The 21,664-nt window shown below is 43.8% G+C and overlaps 1 protein-coding gene across 2 annotated transcripts in view; it reads left to right on the top strand.

The window, feature by feature from the left end:
- ACVR2A (activin A receptor type 2A) overlaps positions 1–21,664 on the top strand; it is a 65,453-nt gene that overhangs the window by 33,240 nt on the left and 10,549 nt on the right. Inside the window, exons 2-7 of one of the 2 annotated variants that reach the window (XM_075829253.1) lie at positions 7,904–8,111; positions 10,499–10,608; positions 13,182–13,336; positions 15,750–15,773; positions 17,407–17,550; positions 20,299–20,442. In XM_075829253.1, coding sequence (XP_075685368.1) covers positions 7,904–8,111; positions 10,499–10,608; positions 13,182–13,336; positions 15,750–15,773; positions 17,407–17,550; positions 20,299–20,442 — 785 coding nt within the window. The remainder of the gene's footprint in view (positions 1–7,903; positions 8,112–10,498; positions 10,609–13,181; positions 13,337–15,749; positions 15,774–17,406; positions 17,551–20,298; positions 20,443–21,664) is intronic. The other variant, XM_075829254.1, reaches the window with a different exon arrangement.

Below are 21,664 nucleotides of genomic sequence, written 5' to 3' on the forward strand. Positions count from 1 at the left end.
CCCGCGATTGCATTCGCGGGCCGCCGATTGGTGACAGAGGGAGCGCACTCCCTCTGTAAACAAAGTTAAATGCCGCGGTCGCTATTGACGGCGGCATTTAACGGGTTAAACGGCCGCGATCGAAGTAAACTTCGATCGCGGGCGTTGGAGCAGGAGCTCAGCTGTCATCAGACAGCAGAGCCCCGGCTCCTGCCTGCACGGGAGACCCGTGCAGGACTTAGACTAGGCTGACGTGAAAAGGCGTCAGCCTAGCCTAAAGCCCATTAGTGACCGACGTAAAAAGGCGTATTGGTGGTCACTAAGGGGTTAATAGGGGTCGGTAAAAATTACAATACATTTTGCAGTGTATTGTAACAGCGTTCAGATGATTGCTTGTTCAAGTCCCCTAGTGGGACTTTGGAAAAAATTTTGGACATTACAAAAAATATTTTTCTGTAAAGTAGCAGTTAAAAAAATAAATACCCTTTTCCCCATTTTCTCCCTAAAGCAATGAAAAAAATAAGAAAAAAAAATTAACGGCTACACAAAAAAATTATTTCTTACAAATTTATTTTCCGTTGTAAAAGTAGCACACAAACAAGACTTCTATATAGAATTTGGCAGAGCCGTTATCGTATTAACCTGCAGAATAAAGGTATCATGTCGTTTTTACTGCACTATGAACGGCTTAAAAAACAAAAAGCCCCAGCAAGAATGAAGGAATCCCTGACCCCCCCATTCCACCCCAACAAAAAAAAAAATTTATTTTCTTTTAGATTCCAAGTAAATTATATGGTACATTAAATAGTGCCATTAAAGACTACAACTTGTCCCGCAAAAAAAATTCCCTCGTACGGCAAAAAATAGAGAAGGAAAAAACTAAAATTAAAAACCGAAAAATGACTACGATGGCAGGACGTTGGTTGACCCTAAACAGTCATGTAATATTGGGGGAGGGGCTGTTTTGTTTTTTTTTTGGCTCCTCATCGAGCGTTCAGTACCACGCAGTATCGGTCGTATACCGTGCCGGCATGATTTTCAGCACAATTTTTTGATTGCTTAAATGTCCACATAGTTTGGCGAGTAAAACTGGTTTCCCTACAAAATCGTGTGGCCATTAACCATTTGTTTGAAAACTGCTGAGCATCATATTAAGCGGCCGCTATGTGGGGACCTGCCCTTATAGCCGGCTGTTCAGGTCCCACATTGTAGTAATGGAGGTAATGAGAATTGGCATTTCTAGTGGTACACATCATATATCCGGATGTCCATCATTGCCGTCCTGGCCTCGGCTCCGCGTTGTAGATGTGACCTGGATTATTGTGTTTGGTGTAAGGTTTACACCAGTGTCTTGTTAGTCATTTCTCCTCACAGTCTGGCGGCCGTCCATCCTGATTTACTGGTTTCTTGAAGGAAGATGCAGGGTGTTGCTCGCCTCTGCTGGAAGGAGGTGTGGGCTTCCTCCTCACAGCAAAACACGTTTGACTCGTATTTAAATATGGGCTGTACCTGTCATGAAGTTAGAAAAAAAAAACAAACCATAAAATGGCGCACCTGACTGTACATGGTTATACCATGGCGTGAAGCTGTAATGTGGCATAAAAAAAAAATATCTAGGCCTCGTTATTTTAAAGCGGTCTACCACAGAAACTAGTCTGGTTACCCATAGCAACCAATCACAGAGCAGCTTTCATTTTACCAGCGTAGTTAAAAAGGCTCTGTCACCACATTATAAGTGGCCACATTTTTGATAATTTGTGCTAAATCTTGTTCGAGACTGGACTATGAGATGCTGGATTAGAGAAATTGTACTGTGTGTATATCTGTATATTCTGTAGCATCCCATCTTGAAAATACAATGGTTTCTCTCTCACATTGAGCCCTGTTTTCAGCTGCAGCCGGATGCCCGCTGTTTACAAGTCCTGAGAGGAGCCGGTCATGGTGACGTGGCTGCCGGTGCAGTGTTTGTGGAGGGCGGCCGGTGCGGTGATTACACCTCGTTTCTGGTACATTTCCCAGTATCCTGAACTTTTCCAGATATTACAATGACTCTCAATAGCGATGTTTGATCATTTCCTTCAGATGCAGTCGCTGGAGTCCTGTTCCCGTTTACATCACAACGTATTTTTACGCACGAGATGTAATGGGCACCTTCAGTTTTATAGTTCAGATTTATGCAGCGTGAGTAATGGAAGGGATGAGTTTATTATTCCTGGTCAGTCCGGTAACAGGCGTCCTGTGAAAAAAATGTATATGGCTGTCACATTGGTAGTCTATGGGTGACCTGCAATTTCATGGCATACAGTTGTATACGCTGGGAAGATATGTTCACCGCATACGTCTAATGATTTTTACCAGCGTATTCGCCGAACGTAACCGAAAAAACAAAACGAGGTGTGCACGTATCCGTACTAGTACATCAGTAATGTTCTTCTGTTCCCCGCCGCTCTCCCTCTGTCCTGTGGGACTAGGCCAATGTATTTTAAACGCATCATTTTGCTTTGATTCGACTATAATGGCGGCAAGACACCACCATTTTACCGCACTGTGTGAATGGACCCTATGCGTATAGTTATTGCACGTTTTCGTTCAGTGTTGGCACAAAAACGTGACGTTTACGTTGTCTCGGTATAACCAGGTTTCGTTTTACAATGTCCTATACACCATTCGCTTCCAGAGCTGATTCAGAATCCGTTAGCAACTTGTTGGAAACAGTCAGCTCCTTGCTGATGGATACAACCCTAAAAACATAAAGGGGTTCTCCAATTATTAAAGAGGCGCTGCCATTGGAGACACTTATGGCATTATCAATCAGATCTGGTCCCCATTCTTGGCTTGTCACTGGAGTGGGGGACACGTGGCTATTTATTCTAGTCATTAATGGAAAGTTACTGTTCATGTATGGCCACCTATCCAGGCACCCCAGGTCTTGGGATCATAGGAGGTCCCAGCAGTATGACCCCCACTGACCAGACATTTTGGGACCAATTCTGAAAATAAATACTAGGTCTCCATTCTTGGCCATAGATCAGGCATAACGTGGGCAGTCACTCTCAATAGAAATGCTTGGGACGTAAGGAAACGTTACACATCACATTTTCTTCATATGTTTAACGTATATGTTTGGGTGTAAAGCTGCCGACCTATACGTTACACGTAGGCTGTGACTGATCCCTATCCGTGGCATCCATCTCCAAAGACTTAACTGGCATCCGTTAAATGGTTTGGGTTTTGAGAGTTTGACGTATCCGTTATGGATATCATTATAGTCTATGGGTGACGAATGCCACTATTAGGCATCCGTTGAACGGAAACGTCATGAAAGGCTATAAGCCCATGGTGTATCTGCTAAACTAATGCTTTTGACGTATAGCATACAGTGGCATACAGCACCCATAGGCTACCATGCAAAAAAAAGTATACCGCGCAACATACTGATTTGTTCTTGCAGGAGGGAATAGCGTAATACTCTGCGTTATTCCTTACCAATTTTTTTGCAGTGTGCTACTGTATACCGGCCAGACGAAGGCCAAAATGTCACACTTTAGGCCTCCGTCTGACCATGGAATCCTATGGACACGTTAAGCGCGCACGGCAGGAGCTTTCTCGACGTACACGCTAAAGGTAGGAAAGAAAACGTGACGTGAACAGGGCTTCTCCCAATCCTGAAGTCTACTCTGCTATGTTACCTCTTGTCTACTAAACCAAGGGATGGGCAAACTCAGAGCAACATAAGACATCTGCAAATACTTTGAATTATGTAGATCTGTATTACAAGATGTTGGTGAGAAGCAGCGGCTGCGACACCAGAGGCATGGCGGACTTGGCATGTTCTTCTTCGCTGCTCCGGGCGGTAGCAGCCTCCTTTAGCAGTTATAACAACCTCTTGGCTTTGGCCTCTCTTCCCTGACCCGGGGTGAACTCACTGCTGGTGTGCGCGCGTTATATCTATAGTAACTGATTGTGAAGTGATTGATGAAGCTCCTCACAGTCGTCGTCTGACTTTGTACTGCTGCCAGTGCGCCCGTCGTTATATACTTATAACTGAAGCTGTGGATGAGAATTCCCCCAGCGTGCAGGGTATGAAGGAGCTTGATTAAAGTGTAATATACGATCCATTGCTGAATGTCTTGCCGCTGTGCTTTTATTATTAAGCTCCGCCAGGCATCCCTTGATGTCTCATAATCTGCTCATATTCGAGGCTAGCGTCACACGTCTCTACCGTTATAGTGGAGATGGGGGGGGGGGACCTAGAGCAGCAGGGGGTGCAACCATCTTTATCAGTCTGGATCTTCCTTATTGAAGTCTGTGGAGACGCCACATACCGCTTATAACCAGAACTTGCAATAATTGCAATTGCTCAGTTTCAACCGGTTGTTTTCTAATGTATTGAAGAATTTTTGAATAATGATCATTTCTTCCTCGAAGCTTGTATACTTGCCAACATTTTAGTAGGGGCATTAGGTAGATTTTTGAATGGGATTTAAAAAAAACTCTTATGTACGACAAGCCCAGTTAAACTTCGCACATTGTGCATATAACCCGTTCAAAAATGAATACAACCCTCCTAAACTATTATACAGCAGACCAGAACATCTAAATAGGGATTCTCCATTGTCCCTGAACCAATACAGACCCCAGCCCAGACTATCACCTTAATACAGACCCTAGAGAAGACTACCCCTTAATACACAGACCCCAGACCAGACTATCCTTTCAATACAGACCCCAGAACAGACGATCCTCTTAATACAGACCCCAGAACAGACGATCCTCTTAATACAGACCCCAGAACAGACGATCCTCTTAATACAGACCCCAGAACAGACGATCCTCTTAATACAGACCCCAGAACGGACGATCCTCTTAATACAGACCCCAGAACGGACGATCCTCTTAATACAGACCCCAGACTGGACTATCCCTTCAATCCAGACCCCAGACCAGACTATCCCTTCAATCCAGACCCCAGACAAGACTATCCCTTCAATCCAGACCCCAGACCAGACTATCCCTTCAATCCAGACCAGACTATCCCTTCAATCCAGACCAGACTATCCCTTCAATCCAGACCAGACTATCCCTTCAATCTAGACCAGACTATCCCTTCAATCTAGACCCCAGACCAGACTATCCCTTCAATCCAGACCCCAGACCAGACTATCCCTTCAATCCAGACCCCAGACCAGACTATCCCTTCAATCCTGACCAGACTATCCCTTCAATCCAGACCCCAGACCAGACTATCCCTTCAATCCAGACCAGACTATCCCTTCAATCCAGACCCCAGACCAGACGATCCCCTTAATACAGACCCAGACGTACAAATACTTTCCTCTCCCCGTTCCTGCACTCCTCTTTACTCCTGATCGATCATCTGGGTGTTTGCATCAGCATCCCGGAGTGAAGGGAGGTACAGAAACAAGGAGAGGGAAATATATTTGGCGCCCGGGAGCTTGGCCTTCTCGTCTGTGACATCTCTCCTTTTTCCAGGAGTTTCCTGGAGTTTTTGGAAAGTTGTCGCCAGTTTGTTTTTATTTTTTTTGTTTTTTTTAACCAACTGAACTTAATTTCTCTCTTGTTTTTTGTTCATAATTCTGTTCTGGTTATAATCTATTCTTATAGAGATCGGAGCTCAAGATCCTCCTTGATTTTTCATAACCATATAGTAAAATAACAATATTCTGGCTGTCTTCAGACGCCACCAGAGGGAGCTCTCTACATGGGCTTCTATGCACCACCCATTGAACTCCATAATCAAATCTGTGTTCAGTAAGCTCCTAAGTTCCCCCTAATAAGAAGGGGAAACCGTGCTGTGAGGGTAAGGCCACACGGTGCAGCCACGTTGCATTTATGTTGCGTTTTTAACCTACAGCAAGTCATTTTTCAATAGAAATCAATGGTGAAATTTGTGTTATGGACAGACTTGCTGCTATTATATTACAATGTGTTTTTTGTGCGGTTGAACGCATCTTCATAATGTCCGGCCGCATGCGGTTAATGACCGCGCTGCCAATGTTGTTTCTGAACTGCTTCCGTTTTTGCTAACAGTTCTGCAACGCATTATAATGAACTATATACAGGCAGCACCTAACAAACCAACACCAGTGAAAACGATGTCCATAAACGATGTGCCTAAAAAACCGCAACAGAACTGCAGCATTACGGAGAAAAAAAACGCATGCAGTTGACCACATGCGGTTTTCAAACGCAACAAAACAGTGTCAACGACGCACCGTGTGGCCTTACCCTGATCCTTGTAAAGTTAATCGGCACATAATTTGTGCACATGTTCATAGTTGACGGGGAGAATTTAAGGACATCTGCCCGCGTAGAGCCGCACTTATCGTGACAATTCTTTTCTGTAGGAAATCTGGTATATAAATTTGACCTCTTACATCTGCAATGTGACCTCTCCTAATATATTTTAGCCGGCCTTTTTAACCTTTTCTAGGTTGCGACTCTACCTCTTCCCAGGAATGCTGAACTCTTGTGACTGTAGTTTATTTTCTGCTCATTGCATAGAGATGCGTTCATGCTGGATCTTCCTCACTATGAATATAGATTTGCATCCTATACAAAATCGTGTCATTCTATATGGCAATTCATGGGGTCATTGGTGGTGGGTTGTGAATTTTGCATCGGTGCCAAAGAGCTTCAGGCTGCTTCTATGGAAGAACAAAATGGATTAATGTGGGATACGAGTACATTCTGCTGTAGGAACGGGTGACCCTTTGCATGTATAAAAAATGTTTTGGAGCATGCACGCGGTCCTATTAGTAGAGATTATTTATCATCCCCTGGGCTTTTGGGTTTTCCTTTTTGGAATAATGCAGTAAAATGAAAAGTGCCAAGTATTCACCCAGTGGGCAAGAATCAAGCTGTATAGATGGGAGGACAACATCTATCGGAAGTGCTCAGTATTGAGGATGTTTGTGACTATCCTGAGCTTTTCTTATCTCGTAGAGAGTGTACAGGTACCCCAGACAACAACCGTACATAAGGGGGTTGAGATCGGTCAAATTTCTCACCTACAATTCGTGTCCTTTTAGGTTCTATTCACACGTCGCGGTCAAATCGTGCATAACCTGAATAGACCATTAGTCTTCTATTTGGATATGGCCACCCGAGAAAGTCCGTTCCCAACAGATAATGACGTTACTCAGGATATACGCATCAGGTGGCATCAAAAGAGCTTTAAATTCAGGATGATGTGCAATGCTTCATTCCCCCTGTGGTGGCGCTGCAGTGAAAAGGAACATTTGCTGCTGGCTTCCTACACAGGTTACAGATGATCGCTGCACTAGGAAGGAATGTCATTTACAGTATTTCAAAGTATCAAGGATCAAACCAACAGTCTTACAAGGTTTTAACATGAAATTCTGGCTATCTTGGTTACTTCTCGGTCTGGTTTTATGAAGACGTTGGCCAGGACGTGCCACTACTATAGAGCTCATACATTATTGGTGGCACCCATTATATTTGTGAGATAGGCACCAAGAATCACTGTGGGTATTCGAGAAACTTAGTGATGACTCTTCTCCCCTGGTATCTAATAGTACAACTAACCAGATAGTTCTCAGTTAGTAGGTAAAGTGTTATCCAGTGAGTGGCGGTATTTTAGAAGTCGGAATCTGAGAGCGGGGTAAAGTGATGGGTAATTCTAATCATTCTCCTCGTCCGTGTCCATTGGCACTGGTAGGAAACCTGAGGGATATCAATCACGTCGACATCATTATCTAACCGTGATTAACCACAAAGGACAATCCGCCTTGTAAAAACCAGTTCAGTATTTGCATTAAACATTCATTAAGCGTAATTCGGAAAAAATTTAAAAAAGTTCTGCACGTTGATGCGTATTTGTCGTATTAACCCTTGCAAATCTTTTTCAACTGATGTACATTTCCATTCCTATTGTTTACAGGAGCCATATTGGGGAGATCAGAGACCCAGGAATGTATCTTCTATAACGCCAGCTGGGAGAAGGATAAGACGAATCACAGCGGCGTCGAACGCTGTCTGGGCGACAATGACAAGAGGAGGCATTGTTTCGCCACGTGGAAGAATAACTCTGGCTCCATAGATATTCTGAAGCAAGGATGTTGGTTGGATGATATCAATTGTTACGACAGGTAAAGAGACGATCCAGCCGTTCAATTCTATGTATATAATATCCAAGGACCTGGGGGTGAGCTTATACGTCAGCAAAACTGCTCTAGGCTTTGAATGGTGGATGTTTTTGCTTTATATTCATTGAACTTTTGGTGGCAGGAGTAATTCCACCCTAAGGTTCCTTTTATACTGTCCGTAAAAATGAGCGCCGATCAACAACCAGCTCGTTGATTGGCGCTCGTTTGCTCCTTTCACAAGGAGTCCTGCATGGGGATGAGCGATCGTTACTACGTCGTCCTACATTTCCATCATGTCGGCAGCGTCTCACTATTTACACCTCAGAGAGATGTGCTGCCGACAACGATCATCTTTATTGCTGCATAAACTATACAATCGGCCGATTTGCTGGTTCATTAGCTCGTCGTTGCCTTGTTTACACAGGGCAATGATCGGGAACGAGCGTTCATATGAACTCTCGTTCCCGATCATTGCCCTGTGTAAAAGGGTTTGAAGGCTATGTTCACACAGGTCAGATTTATCATAGACAAATCTAACCTGCATTTACTGCAGGATCCACAGCAGAAATCAGAGGCTTATATCGGATTTCTGCCACACACAAGAAAATGGCGACCGCACACTGCGAACACTAATGATTTCTGCCACACACAAGAAAATGGCGGCCGCACACTGCGAACACTAATGATTTCTGCCACAGATTTACAGTTTGATGTGCTAATCCACATATGGAAATCTTCCGGGTCTTGCGGATGCGGAATCCGCGTCCATAACCGACATGACACTTATTCATACAGATTTTATATCCGATCAGAAAGTTGCCGCCACGTCTGCACAGAAGCAAATTTTCCTTTGAAGAAGGAATTCATGCGGATTGGTTGGTAAATCCTGATCCCATCAAGATATAAAGAGGTTTTCTCACCATATAAACTATGTAATATTATAATATGCCATCGTTTACGGAGTGGTAGGGGTCAGACCTCTTGGATCCCCACCGATCCCGCTTGCTAATCACGGCAGCTCCTCCATCTTTTTCTTTGCACAGCGCTGCGCCTGCTGTTGTGGAAAGAAGCCAATTCGGCACCATTATAAGGGGATCGGTCCAGTTCCAAAAAAGCCCATAGAGGGCCGATATGCAGGAGGGGAGTTTAACCCTTCTAATCTTAAAGGATCACTCGATGTAAAATGTATACACTGCCTAGTGCGAGGTCTGCGGGTGGTGCTTGACATAGGGATTTTCTTTTTGGTGTCTTATTAAAGGGAAGGTGTCATGAAATATTTTTTTTTATATAATATTTGCTTTTAGTATGGTATTAAAATACATTTTATTTATTTGTGTTCTTGTGTTGTACTTTTTTATTTTTGCACTTTTTCTTGTCTATGGGGGCTGCCATTTTTTTTTTCATCTCTGTATGTGTAGATTATCGACACATACAGAGATGGAATACGGCACATACATCCCCATAGAGAATGCGAACGGGAGCCGTTCCATTCATATAGCGTACGCCGTCTGTGTGGGAACGGCACATGCGCCGCTCCCACACAGACCAAAAGGAAGCTCTTTGGTAGAGCGACATCCGGCGCCATTTTCATGTGGACCGGAAGCCGCGACCGGACAGTAAAATGACGACTTCCGGTCGCGGCTTCCGGCCATATGTTCAAGGCAGCGAAGACGCAAGGACTAGGAGCGGCAGGGTGGAGGCGGCAGCGGCGGAAGGAGCAGGTAAGTTATGTTCGTGTTATACTGTGTGATTACCACTGTATCTAATCATCCTACACTGTGCAGTCGCTCAGAAAATGGCGGCACACAGTGTAGGAGGTTTGAAGATTCAACCCCCTCCTTCTGGCACTAGCCAGAATAAGGGAGGGTGGATTGTGTGAGGACCCTAGAGCGTGTCTACCCCAAATTTGCAGCATAAAGCAATGAGGTTGCTTTACCACGTTGCCAATGCTGCAATTTCTGGAATTGCTCCCTCTAGTGACCAGCACATGGAAATGGTATAAATTAGAATCTAACTTATAATATTTCCTGACTTGTGAAAAAATTAAAACAATGTGTAATCACTTATATACGAACTGTTTAACTGAAGAAAAAAAACATTTCTAGCGACATATGCCCTTTAAATCCCTGTGTCACGCACCTCCCTCTCGGGCCCGCACTAGGCATAACACAGTAGATCGGCTGTACCTGGAGTGTTTCTTGGAGATGGTCCAGTATGTGTGGAATGAGCCTGTCCTGTAGAATCGCTGGTAGAGATGAGTCCTCCATAGGGGAGAATTGTCCTGTAGCATCTATTTGGAGATGGTCTTGGAAAGGCTATGGACTTCTTTTGTGTTTTTTAGGTTGTCATTTATAAGTGTAATGATTGATATCACTTTTTTCCCCCCCCAGGGCTGACTGCATAGAAAGAAAGGAGACCCCGGATGTGTTTTTCTGTTGTTGTGAAGGCAATATTTGCAATGAACGCTTCTTCCACTCCCCGGAGATGGAGGTCACTCACCGTAAGTTTTCACTTCATGTTCCTCATTTGGTGCATGTAGTAATAAAGCTAAATCATTGTATAAGTTCTGCTAGTATACTTCATGCTTCAATTTCTAACAACTTCCAAGATCTTAGCTTGCCGTCAGTGAATGGATACATTGTTTACATCCAGAGGCTGAGAATATATCATGATCACGCCAACTGGACCGATTGCACAGTATATTAAGTATAACAGAGCTCTCTATAGTAACGAACCATGCATCTGTGTCTACAGGACATGCTCAACATGGGTTTCAGGCCTCTTGATGTAAAACAGAAATATTTCTGTTCACTGAAAGCAAGCAGTGAGGTCTTTAAAAATGAATTAAAGGGGTATTCCAATGATAAGTGATGGAGTACGACTGCTGGGGCCCGCACAATCCTCTTATTACATTTCTCTTGCGGCCTCTGTGTGATTGAAGACAGCTGAAAGGGCTTTTGCCCCTTCATTTAGGTGAAGCAGCTAGACCCCCATCTGTTATATAGTGATGGGGTTCCCCTTTAAAGGAAGGTTACTGTTGAGGGAATATTCTGAATCAGAAGTAGGAATGTTTGCGCATAGTCCCTAGGTGCAGAGATGGGATGACATGTAGTGGTCTTCCTCAGAAGTGGGCAGAGTGTCTACCCACAAAAATACTATGGGTAATACCAAGTAAGGCCTAGTTCACACTGAGTTTTCTGGCGCGGTTTTTGACGCGGAAACTGTGCCAAGAAAATGGTCGAAATTGCCTCCCATTGATTTTAATGGGAGGCAAAGACGTTTTTTTCCAGCGAGCAGAAAAAGAGAAACTCTTGCAGGGGGAAAAGAAAGTGACATGCTCTTTCTTCAGGTGTTTCCGTCTCTGACTTCCCATTGACATCAATGGGACGCAGAGAAAGACGTTTTCGCTGCGTTTTTTTGCCCGCATCACTCAATGTCCGCGGCTGAAAAACGCTGCACAAAACGCGACAGAGTGCAGGGAGGTCAAAATCTAATTTTGAGGCGTATTTTTCTGCCTGCAAAAAACTCAGTGTGAACATAGCTTAATATTTAGTAGGTGTGTGGACACTTAAAGAGGCTCTGTCACCACATTATAAGTGTCCTGTCTCCTACATAATGTGATCGGCGCTGTAATGTAGGTGACAGTAATGCTTTTTATTTAATAAAACGATCTATTTTCACCACTTTTATTAGCGATTTTAGATTTATGCTAATGAGTTTCTTAATGCCCAAGTGGGCGTGTTTTACTTTGGTCAGCGTCATACACTCCACTGTACAACGCCCACTTGGTCTAATCCGTGACCAATCAGCGTCATGCACTCCTCTCCATTCATTTACTCAGCGCATAGGGATCCTGCTAGATCCTTATGTGCTGTCTTATACTAACACATTAACGATACTGAAGTGTTTAGACAGTGAATAGACATTCCACGGGATTTCTATTCACAATCTCTGCACTTTGTTACTGTTTACAGCAGAGCAAGCGTAATCACGCGAGATTACGCTGTAGATGACCGGTTACAACGAGATTACGCTTGCTCTGCTGTAACTACCACAGAAACAGTAACGAAGTGCAGAGATTGTGTCTATTCACTGTCTAAACACTTCAGTATCGTTAATGTGTTAGTATAAGACAGCACATAAGGATCTAGCAGGATCCCTGTGCGCTGAGTAAATGAATGGAGAGAAGTGCATGACGCTGATTGGTCACTGATTGGTCATGCACTCCTCTGTACAACGCCCACTTGGTCTAAAGTAAAAACACGCCCACTTGGGCATTAAGACACTCATTAGCATAAATTTAAAATTGCTAATAAAGTGGTTAAAATAGATTGTTTTTTTAAAATAAAAAGCACTGCTGTCACCAACATTATAGCGCCGATCTCCTTATGTAAGACATAGGGCACTTATAATGTGGTGACAGAGTCTCTTTAAGGCCCTTTTACACAGGCTGATTTTCATATGACCGATCATTTCCCTGTGTAAACATGGCAGAGATCAGCCGATGAATGAGCAAACCCCAATTTATCGGCTGATCTGCTAGTTTATGCGGCCAATGAAATGGTCAGTAGTCGGCAGCACATGTGTAAACAGGGAGACGTGCTGCAGACATGATGGAAATGTATGGGGGCGAGCGATCAAATGAACGAGCGCTCATCCCCATCCATAACCCATCATTGCTCCTTGTGAAAGGAGCAAACAAGTGCCTGTCTCGTATTGACATCCCATACCTGGCCTTGTAACAGGACCCTTACCCAGGTAGAGAGTCCATTCAGCCTGTGATTGCAGTCATTTATTTATATGCCTTTACATTGTATAAACACAATGATTTACTGCTTCGTCCCCTTCTCTGTTTTGTCCTGCGCAGCTGAGTGGACAGAGCACCGCTGTGCAGGGATCGTTAGGGGGGCCCAGTGGTCGGACCACGATCGATCACAGTAATGGCATATTGTAGCAATATGTCGTCACTTTATATGGGAATTCCCCCTTTTATGTTTTGTTTTTTATTAATAATAATAATTTATGCTTGAGATGTTGATTTTTATTATCTTGTTTCTTTACTTTTTCTTGCAGCCACCTTGAATCCAGTTACGCCGAAGCCGCCCTTGTTCAATACGTTGCTTTACTCTCTGGTGCCGATCATGGGATTCGCGGTCATTATTCTCATCTCTTTCTGGATGTATCGTCATCACAAGCTTGCCTACCCTCCGGTGCTGGTCCCTACACAGGTACGTCCCTGGTCCGATCACCTGTCATACCTCAGATCACAATGTGACATTACGCCATGTGTTACAGGAGCCGTCAGCATGGAATCCGATAATATTTTGCCGTTTTTATTATCAATGTTGTATAAGGTTTTGATTAAGATGATGTCCACCCGCCACCCCCCCCCCCCCCCCCTCCTTTCTTGAGGCAGCTTACCCGATGGTGAGCTCGCTGCTGGGGATCCAGCCGCTAGAACGCCCAAGGATCGGCTGTTAGTTTATGTAGCATTAAACTTTATCACTGTCTGCAGCACGTGTGTAAACAGGCCGACATGATGGAAATGTATGGGGACGAGCGATCGGAGGAACGGTCACTCATCCGCATACATAACCGATCGTGGCCACTTGTGAAAGGGGCGAACAAGCGCAGATCGTTGAGCCGTCTTGTGGATCGGCGCTCGTTTTCAGGACCCACGTCGGGGCGTGTAATAGGACCTCAACTGTCCAGTGGATAGACGATGTTATCAAATACGCCTTTAAGATCCCCTCAAACCGCTCCTATAAGTCCGCACCCTGGACCACTGAGTGGCGTTGGGCAGTGGTCCGGGCCTGTCCTGGTCTTTTAGTGGCACAGCGGGAGATGCCGGGATGTATCCGAGGGTCCAGTGAATATGACTTGTTTGTTAAGGATCCTCGTTAATGGATATAACCTGCATATAATACTAGTAAGGGGTTTATTTTCGGATACAGGTCTTCTCCTGTCTCCTCACGCTCAGCAGTTGACTCTTGCTGGTAGGAGCGTGTAGTCGTGAATGGATCCGCTCAGCGAGACAGTCTGTATCAATAGCACCAGCGTCATCTGTCAATACGAGACTCTGTAACTGCTGAGTAGGCTAAATCCAAAACCCTGTAATATGACAAAGGGGACGTGAAATCCGAAGAACATTAAGGTGATCGTATCGTAGCCCCTCTCGGACTGCAGATCTCCGCTGAATTCACACTAAATAAATTTGCACTGGATACAATATTACGGCCACGACACGTTCTCTGTAATTATCCAACCTGTACAAGCTGCTGGAGAATAAGCTGCACCTGTATATACTGTCATTATACGAGTGTTCCTGCCTAGGCTCAGGCCACTGGGTGGCGCTGTATAATTGGGTATATTTATTGATCAACTCAGATGTAACTTTCTCGTCCTATCGCAGGCCTGGGATTGACCGCTAGTCATGTGACACGGTTTTACACCTTAGTTGCCGTTGTCTTGCGGTAGTCAGCTAGCCCTGGCCTTATACTGTGCAATATCCAATAAAACCGTCACATTCCGTCTAGTTTGGATACACTCTGGATTCCATTACTCATCTTGTACTGATCCTGATTTACAGCCTGTAGTGTCCAAAGCTGCTTTAGCAGATCTGGAGGCTTCAGAGTAGTTTTTGTTTTTTTTCTGGTTCTGAGAACTTGAGTCCTCTGATTTAGGAAAACGAAGTTCATTAGAGGAGCTAAACTGTTAGGGGTGTGTCTGAAGACCAGCTTATTGACTGTTTCCAATAGCAACCAGCAGAATTAAGGTTCTAGCTCTGGAGTATGTTACAACTCTGGATCAGTACAAGATAAGTAATGTATTAGTGAAAGATTAGCAACGTTTTATTACTGAACATGTGATTTGTATTTGAGGCAAACTTGAGTAAGGCCGTGTTCACATCTGCGTTCTGGGATCCGTTATTCTGTTTTGTCATAGGAGCAGAGCAACGAGACTACCAGAACTGTCGCATGTTAGAAACCAACATCCCTGGACGGAACCCATTGACTTTAATGGGTAAAATCGGGTTTCCGTCATTTTGACGGACAAATAACGCGCTGAATGCTGCTCTATTTTGTCCAGCAAAATTCATGTAACCTGCTGCGGAGCCTCTGATGTAGATGTGGACAGGGCCTGACTTTCGTGACTGTATTTGTGGTTTTGTCTTGTGACTGGTGTCAGGATTGTCGTGCTCAGTCATTTTTTCGGTTTGCTTTATTCGTACGTTTTTGCCTATACGTTTTATAGAAGGGACTGGACTACCAGTGCAGAGAGAAGTGGTAGAGATTTGGGGCTGAGGTCTCCCTGACTGCTCGTCTCTTGTTCTTGACTGATCGTAGAATCTCCTTGCGCCCCAGTAAAAAGCGTTAGACAGCAACTTTCAGTATATTACTACGACAACAGTGCCCTCTTGTGTTACAAAATGGGAACTGCAATCTATCACATTCATATATAAGCCCATATTATTGTATTTGAGTTTACTTATGGGTTTTACTTGGCCAAACTTGTTTAGTGTGATTTATATATATTTCTTTTTTGGGGGGGGGGGGGATTCTAGCAGCACATGCAATTTAATGTAAAATGACCTTGAGTGCAGATAGTAATTCCTTTTGCATATGTGTTTTTCTTCACAAGCACGCCTTTCACATTATGATAGAGGTAAGAGATTTGTTTCCACAGACCGGTAACATCCAGTGCTAATGCATGACATCAATTATTTAGTTTTTAATTTTTTTATTCTATTGTAACATGGAGACTTACCAGCCTGCGAGCTTGCTCCCCCCCACAGTGCTGGATACAGGGAGATATATAGACAGAGAACTGCCTAACCCTGTCTAACAAATTGCTTTGCTCACTGTTATAGGGAATGCATTATGGAAATGACACATGATCACTTTATGCTGTGTAGCTCCCAATTCCTTCACGAAGTGTACAGGGTTGAGGATAACGCTGCAATATCATATTACAATCTTTAATATTTAGCACGTAATTATAAAGTGAATGTCCACCCATTTTTCTTTTTTATATAAATAGGTTCAGTTTTTATAGCAGTCGGAGCTGAATTTTTCCCGATAAATATCTCCAAATCCCAAAAGCGCACATCCTGGCTACTTGCAGCTGCCACTAGTGGGAGCTGCTGTATACTGATTTACTTTAAAATCAATCATAGGACAGTATTCAGGAAGCTCGCATGCTCCCTCTAGTGGCAGCTGCAGGCAGCCCGCAAGTTATGTAATAAAGCAGATCTGTCTTCATACGATTCTTCCCTATTTAAATAATATTTTACAGTTTAACCACTAGCAGCTAGCAGAGAATACAGCGGGCTTATAGTTAGGAGTGTGCTGTATGCATGAGGGTAGTGCCCCCCCCCCCATCCCCCAAAAGATAGAACATGTCCTATTGTTTGCTTTTTATGGACTGTGCTCCCATACTTTATATGGGAGCACGGGCCAAAAATGCGGGTGGCCGACTGTGCCCGTAATCACGGACCGTAATGTGACGACCGGAACACTTTTAAATCTATGTCTATGCAGCAGATATGGAGCTCCGGATCTGAAAAATGAACCTCTGACCATTAATAAAATAAATAGCACAGAACTTTGATCCTAAAAAAGACACGATGGTAAAAGATGGACATTCACTTTTCGGCACGCTTTACAGGTAGTAAGTAGTTAAAAGAATTAAAATGAAAAAAACAAAACACAAAAAAAACACTGTCCAGCAGCTTAATCTTAAGAGCCCTTCCACCTAAAGTCTCCCCTGGATGTAAGGCCTGGAGTCGACCTCTTCTGTCACGTTCGGTATAAAGTTCTATTAAGCCCTTTCTTGGTTATATCTATTCCTGGGAAAACTGGGTGGAAAGCAATATGGCCGCCTTTACCGCTTTTACCGAGATTGGCAGCCAGTTTTCGTAGACTTTTTTGAATAGCAAGTCTTCCGATGTGGAGATGTATCCCTGCATTACTAGCCAGATTATCCATTCAGGGGTCTGGAAAAGCTGAGTGACGCATATAAGAGCTGTCCATTATTGGATGTCACGTGCATCTAGTGAATTAAGTAGGATTTTTCCCGACTTGATGGAAGAGGATGACTTGGGAGGTTTGGGAGGCTGTTTTTGCATTTTGGGTGGAGTGATCTTGAGCCGCAGAGCATTGCTCCGAGGAGCGGTGCAGATCGTGTGCTTTGCAGTGTTAGGCCTCGGCGTAGGTTCTGCATGTCCATCACCGGCAGCATTGACATGTTCTCATAATACAAGACATAAGACTGTACTGAGCGTGTTTGTCTCTTGCAGGATCCGGGCCCTCCCCCGCCCTCTCCTCTGCTGGGGTTGAAGCCTCTGCAGTTGTTGGAGGTGAAGGCTCGAGGGAGGTTTGGTTGCGTCTGGAAAGCGCAGTTATTAAGTGAACTGGTGGCTGTCAAGATATTCCCCATACAGGTATGTCCCGGCGTGTTCCTACTCGATGCTTCATTCCAGGAGCTCAGACTTGTTATCTCCATCCAAAGTACACAAAACGGCAGGGGGTTTAGGAAATGTTTTCTTGGTGCCACGTTCCATTATATGCACTTCTGTCTTAAAGTGAACCCCACACTTATTTATCACATGACCTGTCGGAAGACTGTATTGTGGGGGCATCCTCCCCTAATCCCACCCTGCCGCACATACACACTGCTGTATTCATGCCATGGAAAGTGGAGGCGCACATACAGCAGCAGAAACTTTGGCATATATATATCTATCTATCTATCTCATATCTATCTATCTATCTATCTCATATCTATCTATCTCATATCTATCTATCTATCTATCTATCTATCTATCTATCTATCTATCTCATATCTATCTCATATCTATCTATCTATCTATCTCATATCTCATATCTCATATCTCATATCTATCTATCTATCTATCTATCTCATATCTATCTATCTCCTATCTATCTATCTATCTATCTCCTATCTATCTATCTATCTATCTATCTCCTATCTATCTATCTATCTCATATCTCATATCTCATATCTCATATCTATCTATCTATCTCATATCTATCTATCTCCTATCTATCTCATATCTATCTATCTCATATCTATCTATCTCATATCTATCTCATATCTATCTCATATCTATCTCATATCTATCTATCTCATATCTATCTATCTCATATCTATCTATCTCATATCTATCTCATATCTATCTCATATCTATCTCATATCTATCTCATATCTATCTCATATCTATCTCATATCTATCTCATATCTATCTCATATCTATCTCATATCTATCTACCTGTTATCTATCTTTCTATCTAATCTCGTATCTAACTAACCTTGTATCTAACTAACTAACCTCGTATCTAACTAATCTTGTTGAAAGTTTCTATTAAATAACGTATAATCTTTTTAAAAATTCACCTGTAAGTACGAGATTTTGTCTTGTCGATTGTTAAAAGTTCTTTAGGCCTTGTCTTCATTATATCGGTTTCTGGAAAAACTGGGTGACAACCAATATGTCCGACCTCACTGCTCCCACAGGGGTTGTCATGCAGCTTTTTCAGGCAAATCTGTCTAGTTACACAACGATCAATCCTCTGCTACCGTATTGCTCCACGATCAGGCAGATTTGTCATGGCGTGGTCTTGGGGCTGGATGATGACCTCTGCTGTGGCCTTATTAGTGATCATCCAACTTACCAAGGAGGAGAAATAAATGAGAATTAGTTGAATTTGCAGGGGATTTTTAGCTGGCAAATTTCCTACAAATATTAGAAAAATCAACGAGTCGGTTGTGTGTGATTCCTCCCAGAGCCCCCAAAATGTCAACCAAAAAATAGGAAAAAAAGATTCAGCAGATAACTAGTACAGATAAAGCAAGTCCTTACATATAAAAGAAATCCTGTGGCTGCTGGAGGCTGTAAATCACTTTCTAGGATGAGGACAGGGGCTTCTTCAGAGTCCTGTACAGTACACAGTGTACCAGAAAAACATCATGTAGCCACCGCCCTCACCTGGTGTCCAAAGGAGCAACTCATCCTGTACCGTACACAGTGTACCAGAAAAACATCATGTAGCTACCGCCCTCACCTGGTGTCCAAAGGAGCAACTCATCCTGTACAGTACACAGTGTACCAGAAAAACATCATGTAGCCACCGCCCTCACCTGGTGTCCAAAGGAGCAACTCATCCTGTACAGTACACAGTGTACCAGAAATATATCATGGAGCCGCCGCCCTCACCCAGTGTCCAAAGGAGCAACTCATCCTGTACAGTACATAGTGTACCAGAAATATAACATGGAGCCGCCGCCCTCACCTGGTGTCCAAAGGAGCAACTCATCCTGTACAGTACACAGTGTACCAGAAATATATCATGGAGCCGCCGCCCTCACCCGGTGTCCAAAGGAGCAACTCGTCCTGTACAGTACACAGTGTACCAGAAATATATCATGGAGCCGCCGGTGTCCAAAGGAGCAACTCATCCTGTACAGTACACAGTGTACCAGAAATATATCATTGAGCCGCCACCCTCACCCGGTGTCCAAAGGAGCAACTCATCCTGTACAGTACACAGTGTACCAGAAATATATCATGGAGCCGCCACCCTCACCCGGTGTAGTACCATATTGTACTGTAGAGAGGCGCTACTAGACAGCCAAGCAATGCATGCACTTCAGTAATACAGGTGGTTTACCAGTGAAATGCTGATGGCTGGATCTTTGAGCCAATTACACGCTCCGCAGATCCGGACGCTCTTTGGCGTTGAATGTGGTTTCAAGTTACGATGACCCAGATGAGACCATTGAAAATATTGTAACCGAAGACCATTGTTATCTGAGGGACCGCTGTCATTTAAAGACTCTGCCCTTGTAAGCATTTATTTTTTATTTTTTTTCTAATGCATCTAAAATGAAAAATGAAGCCACTTTGTAAATAGTTTCAATTAAAAATCATCCGTTTTTTTGTGTACAGCTCCTCTGCTGAGCTGATGTTTCATATTGTCATCGATCTGTCCCCTCCAGATTATTTCTTCCCCACCAAATGTATGTTAGTAAGACGTAGTACAGATGGAAGGAGCATGAACGCAGGATCAGACCACACATGAGACGCACAGGTCTACGTAGCACAATTTTAATGGTGCCTGTTACCCCGTTGTCTTGTCCTAATACACACCTGTATGTTTTCCCTGTTCAGGACAAGCTGTCTTGGCAAAATGAGTACGAGGTTTACAGCCTGCCCGGCATGAAGCATGAACATATCCTGCAGTTCATTGGTGCAGAGAAGCGCGGCACCAACCTGGACACCGATCTGTGGCTAATAACTGCTTTCCACGACCAGGTAACCCTGAGAAGATGTTCAGTCTACTTAACCCACTGTGCCAAGAGCTGGCTGAACCCCATATTAAAAGTGCTGCCCCTTAAAGGGGTATTGTGGTGATAAACGCTGTGATATGCCATCCACCTCTGATCACAGGCCGGTATTGCTGCACTGGTCAGGAGAGGAACCGTGTAGGAGAAAATGAGCATTACCTGGCGCTGGACATCTTAGTTGTAGGCACTGGTGGGGTCCCAGTGTTTGGCCCCTTAACTGATCAGACATTGATGGCATATCTAGCAATAGGCTATAATTGGAATACCCCTTTAACGTTGAGGAAAGGCGGTGCCAAATCACATCAAATGCTTATTGGTCATTGACTCAAACCTGGGAGGGTGTCGACGCCTCTCACCTTTTTGTCTACTAGATGTGGGTGCTGAGCGGGGGACTACCCTTTTGAAGAGGGCAATGATTTTTTTATTTTTTACTCCAGTTAGAATCTGTTCCACTCCGGAGATCTCTGTTTTACATTCACAGCTGTATTGAGGGCTCCGTCACTGATTCCGTCACAACGGACACCTAGACTAAACCCAATAGACCTCGTTGTGAGTCTACGGGATCAGTCAGAAGACCGATCCAGCACTGCATGGTGGCTTCTGTTATAAACTTAGAGGCTCTGTCACCACATTATAAGTGGCCTATGTCTTACATAAGGAGATCGGCGCTATAATGTAGGTGACAGTAATGCTTTTTATTTAAAAAAAACGATCTGTTTTCACCACTTTATTAGCGATTTTAGCTTTATGCTAATGAGTTGCTTAATGTCCAAGTGGGCGTGTTTTTACTTTAGACCAAGTGGCCGTTGTACAGAGGAGTGTATGATGCTGACCAATCCGCATCATGCACTCCTCTCCATTCATTTAGGCAGCGTATAGGGATCCTGCTAGATCAGTATGTGCTGTCTTATACGAACACATTAGCGATACTGAAGTGTTTAGACAGTGAATAGACATTGCACGCGATGTCTATTCACAATCCCTGCACTTCGTTAACGTTTCTATGGTAGTTACAGCAGAGCAAGCGTAATCTCGTTGTAACCTGTCATCTACAGCGTAATCTCGCGAGATTACGCTTCCTCTGCTGTAACTACCACAGAAACATTAACGAAGTGCAGAGATTGTAAAATAGACATCCCGTGGAATGTCTATTCACTGTCTAAACACTTCAGTATCGTTAATGTGTTCAT

Source organism: Rhinoderma darwinii, chromosome 6 (genome assembly GCF_050947455.1).
Source record: "Rhinoderma darwinii isolate aRhiDar2 chromosome 6, aRhiDar2.hap1, whole genome shotgun sequence".
In the NCBI taxonomy this organism is placed as follows: domain Eukaryota; kingdom Metazoa; phylum Chordata; class Amphibia; order Anura; family Rhinodermatidae; genus Rhinoderma; species Rhinoderma darwinii.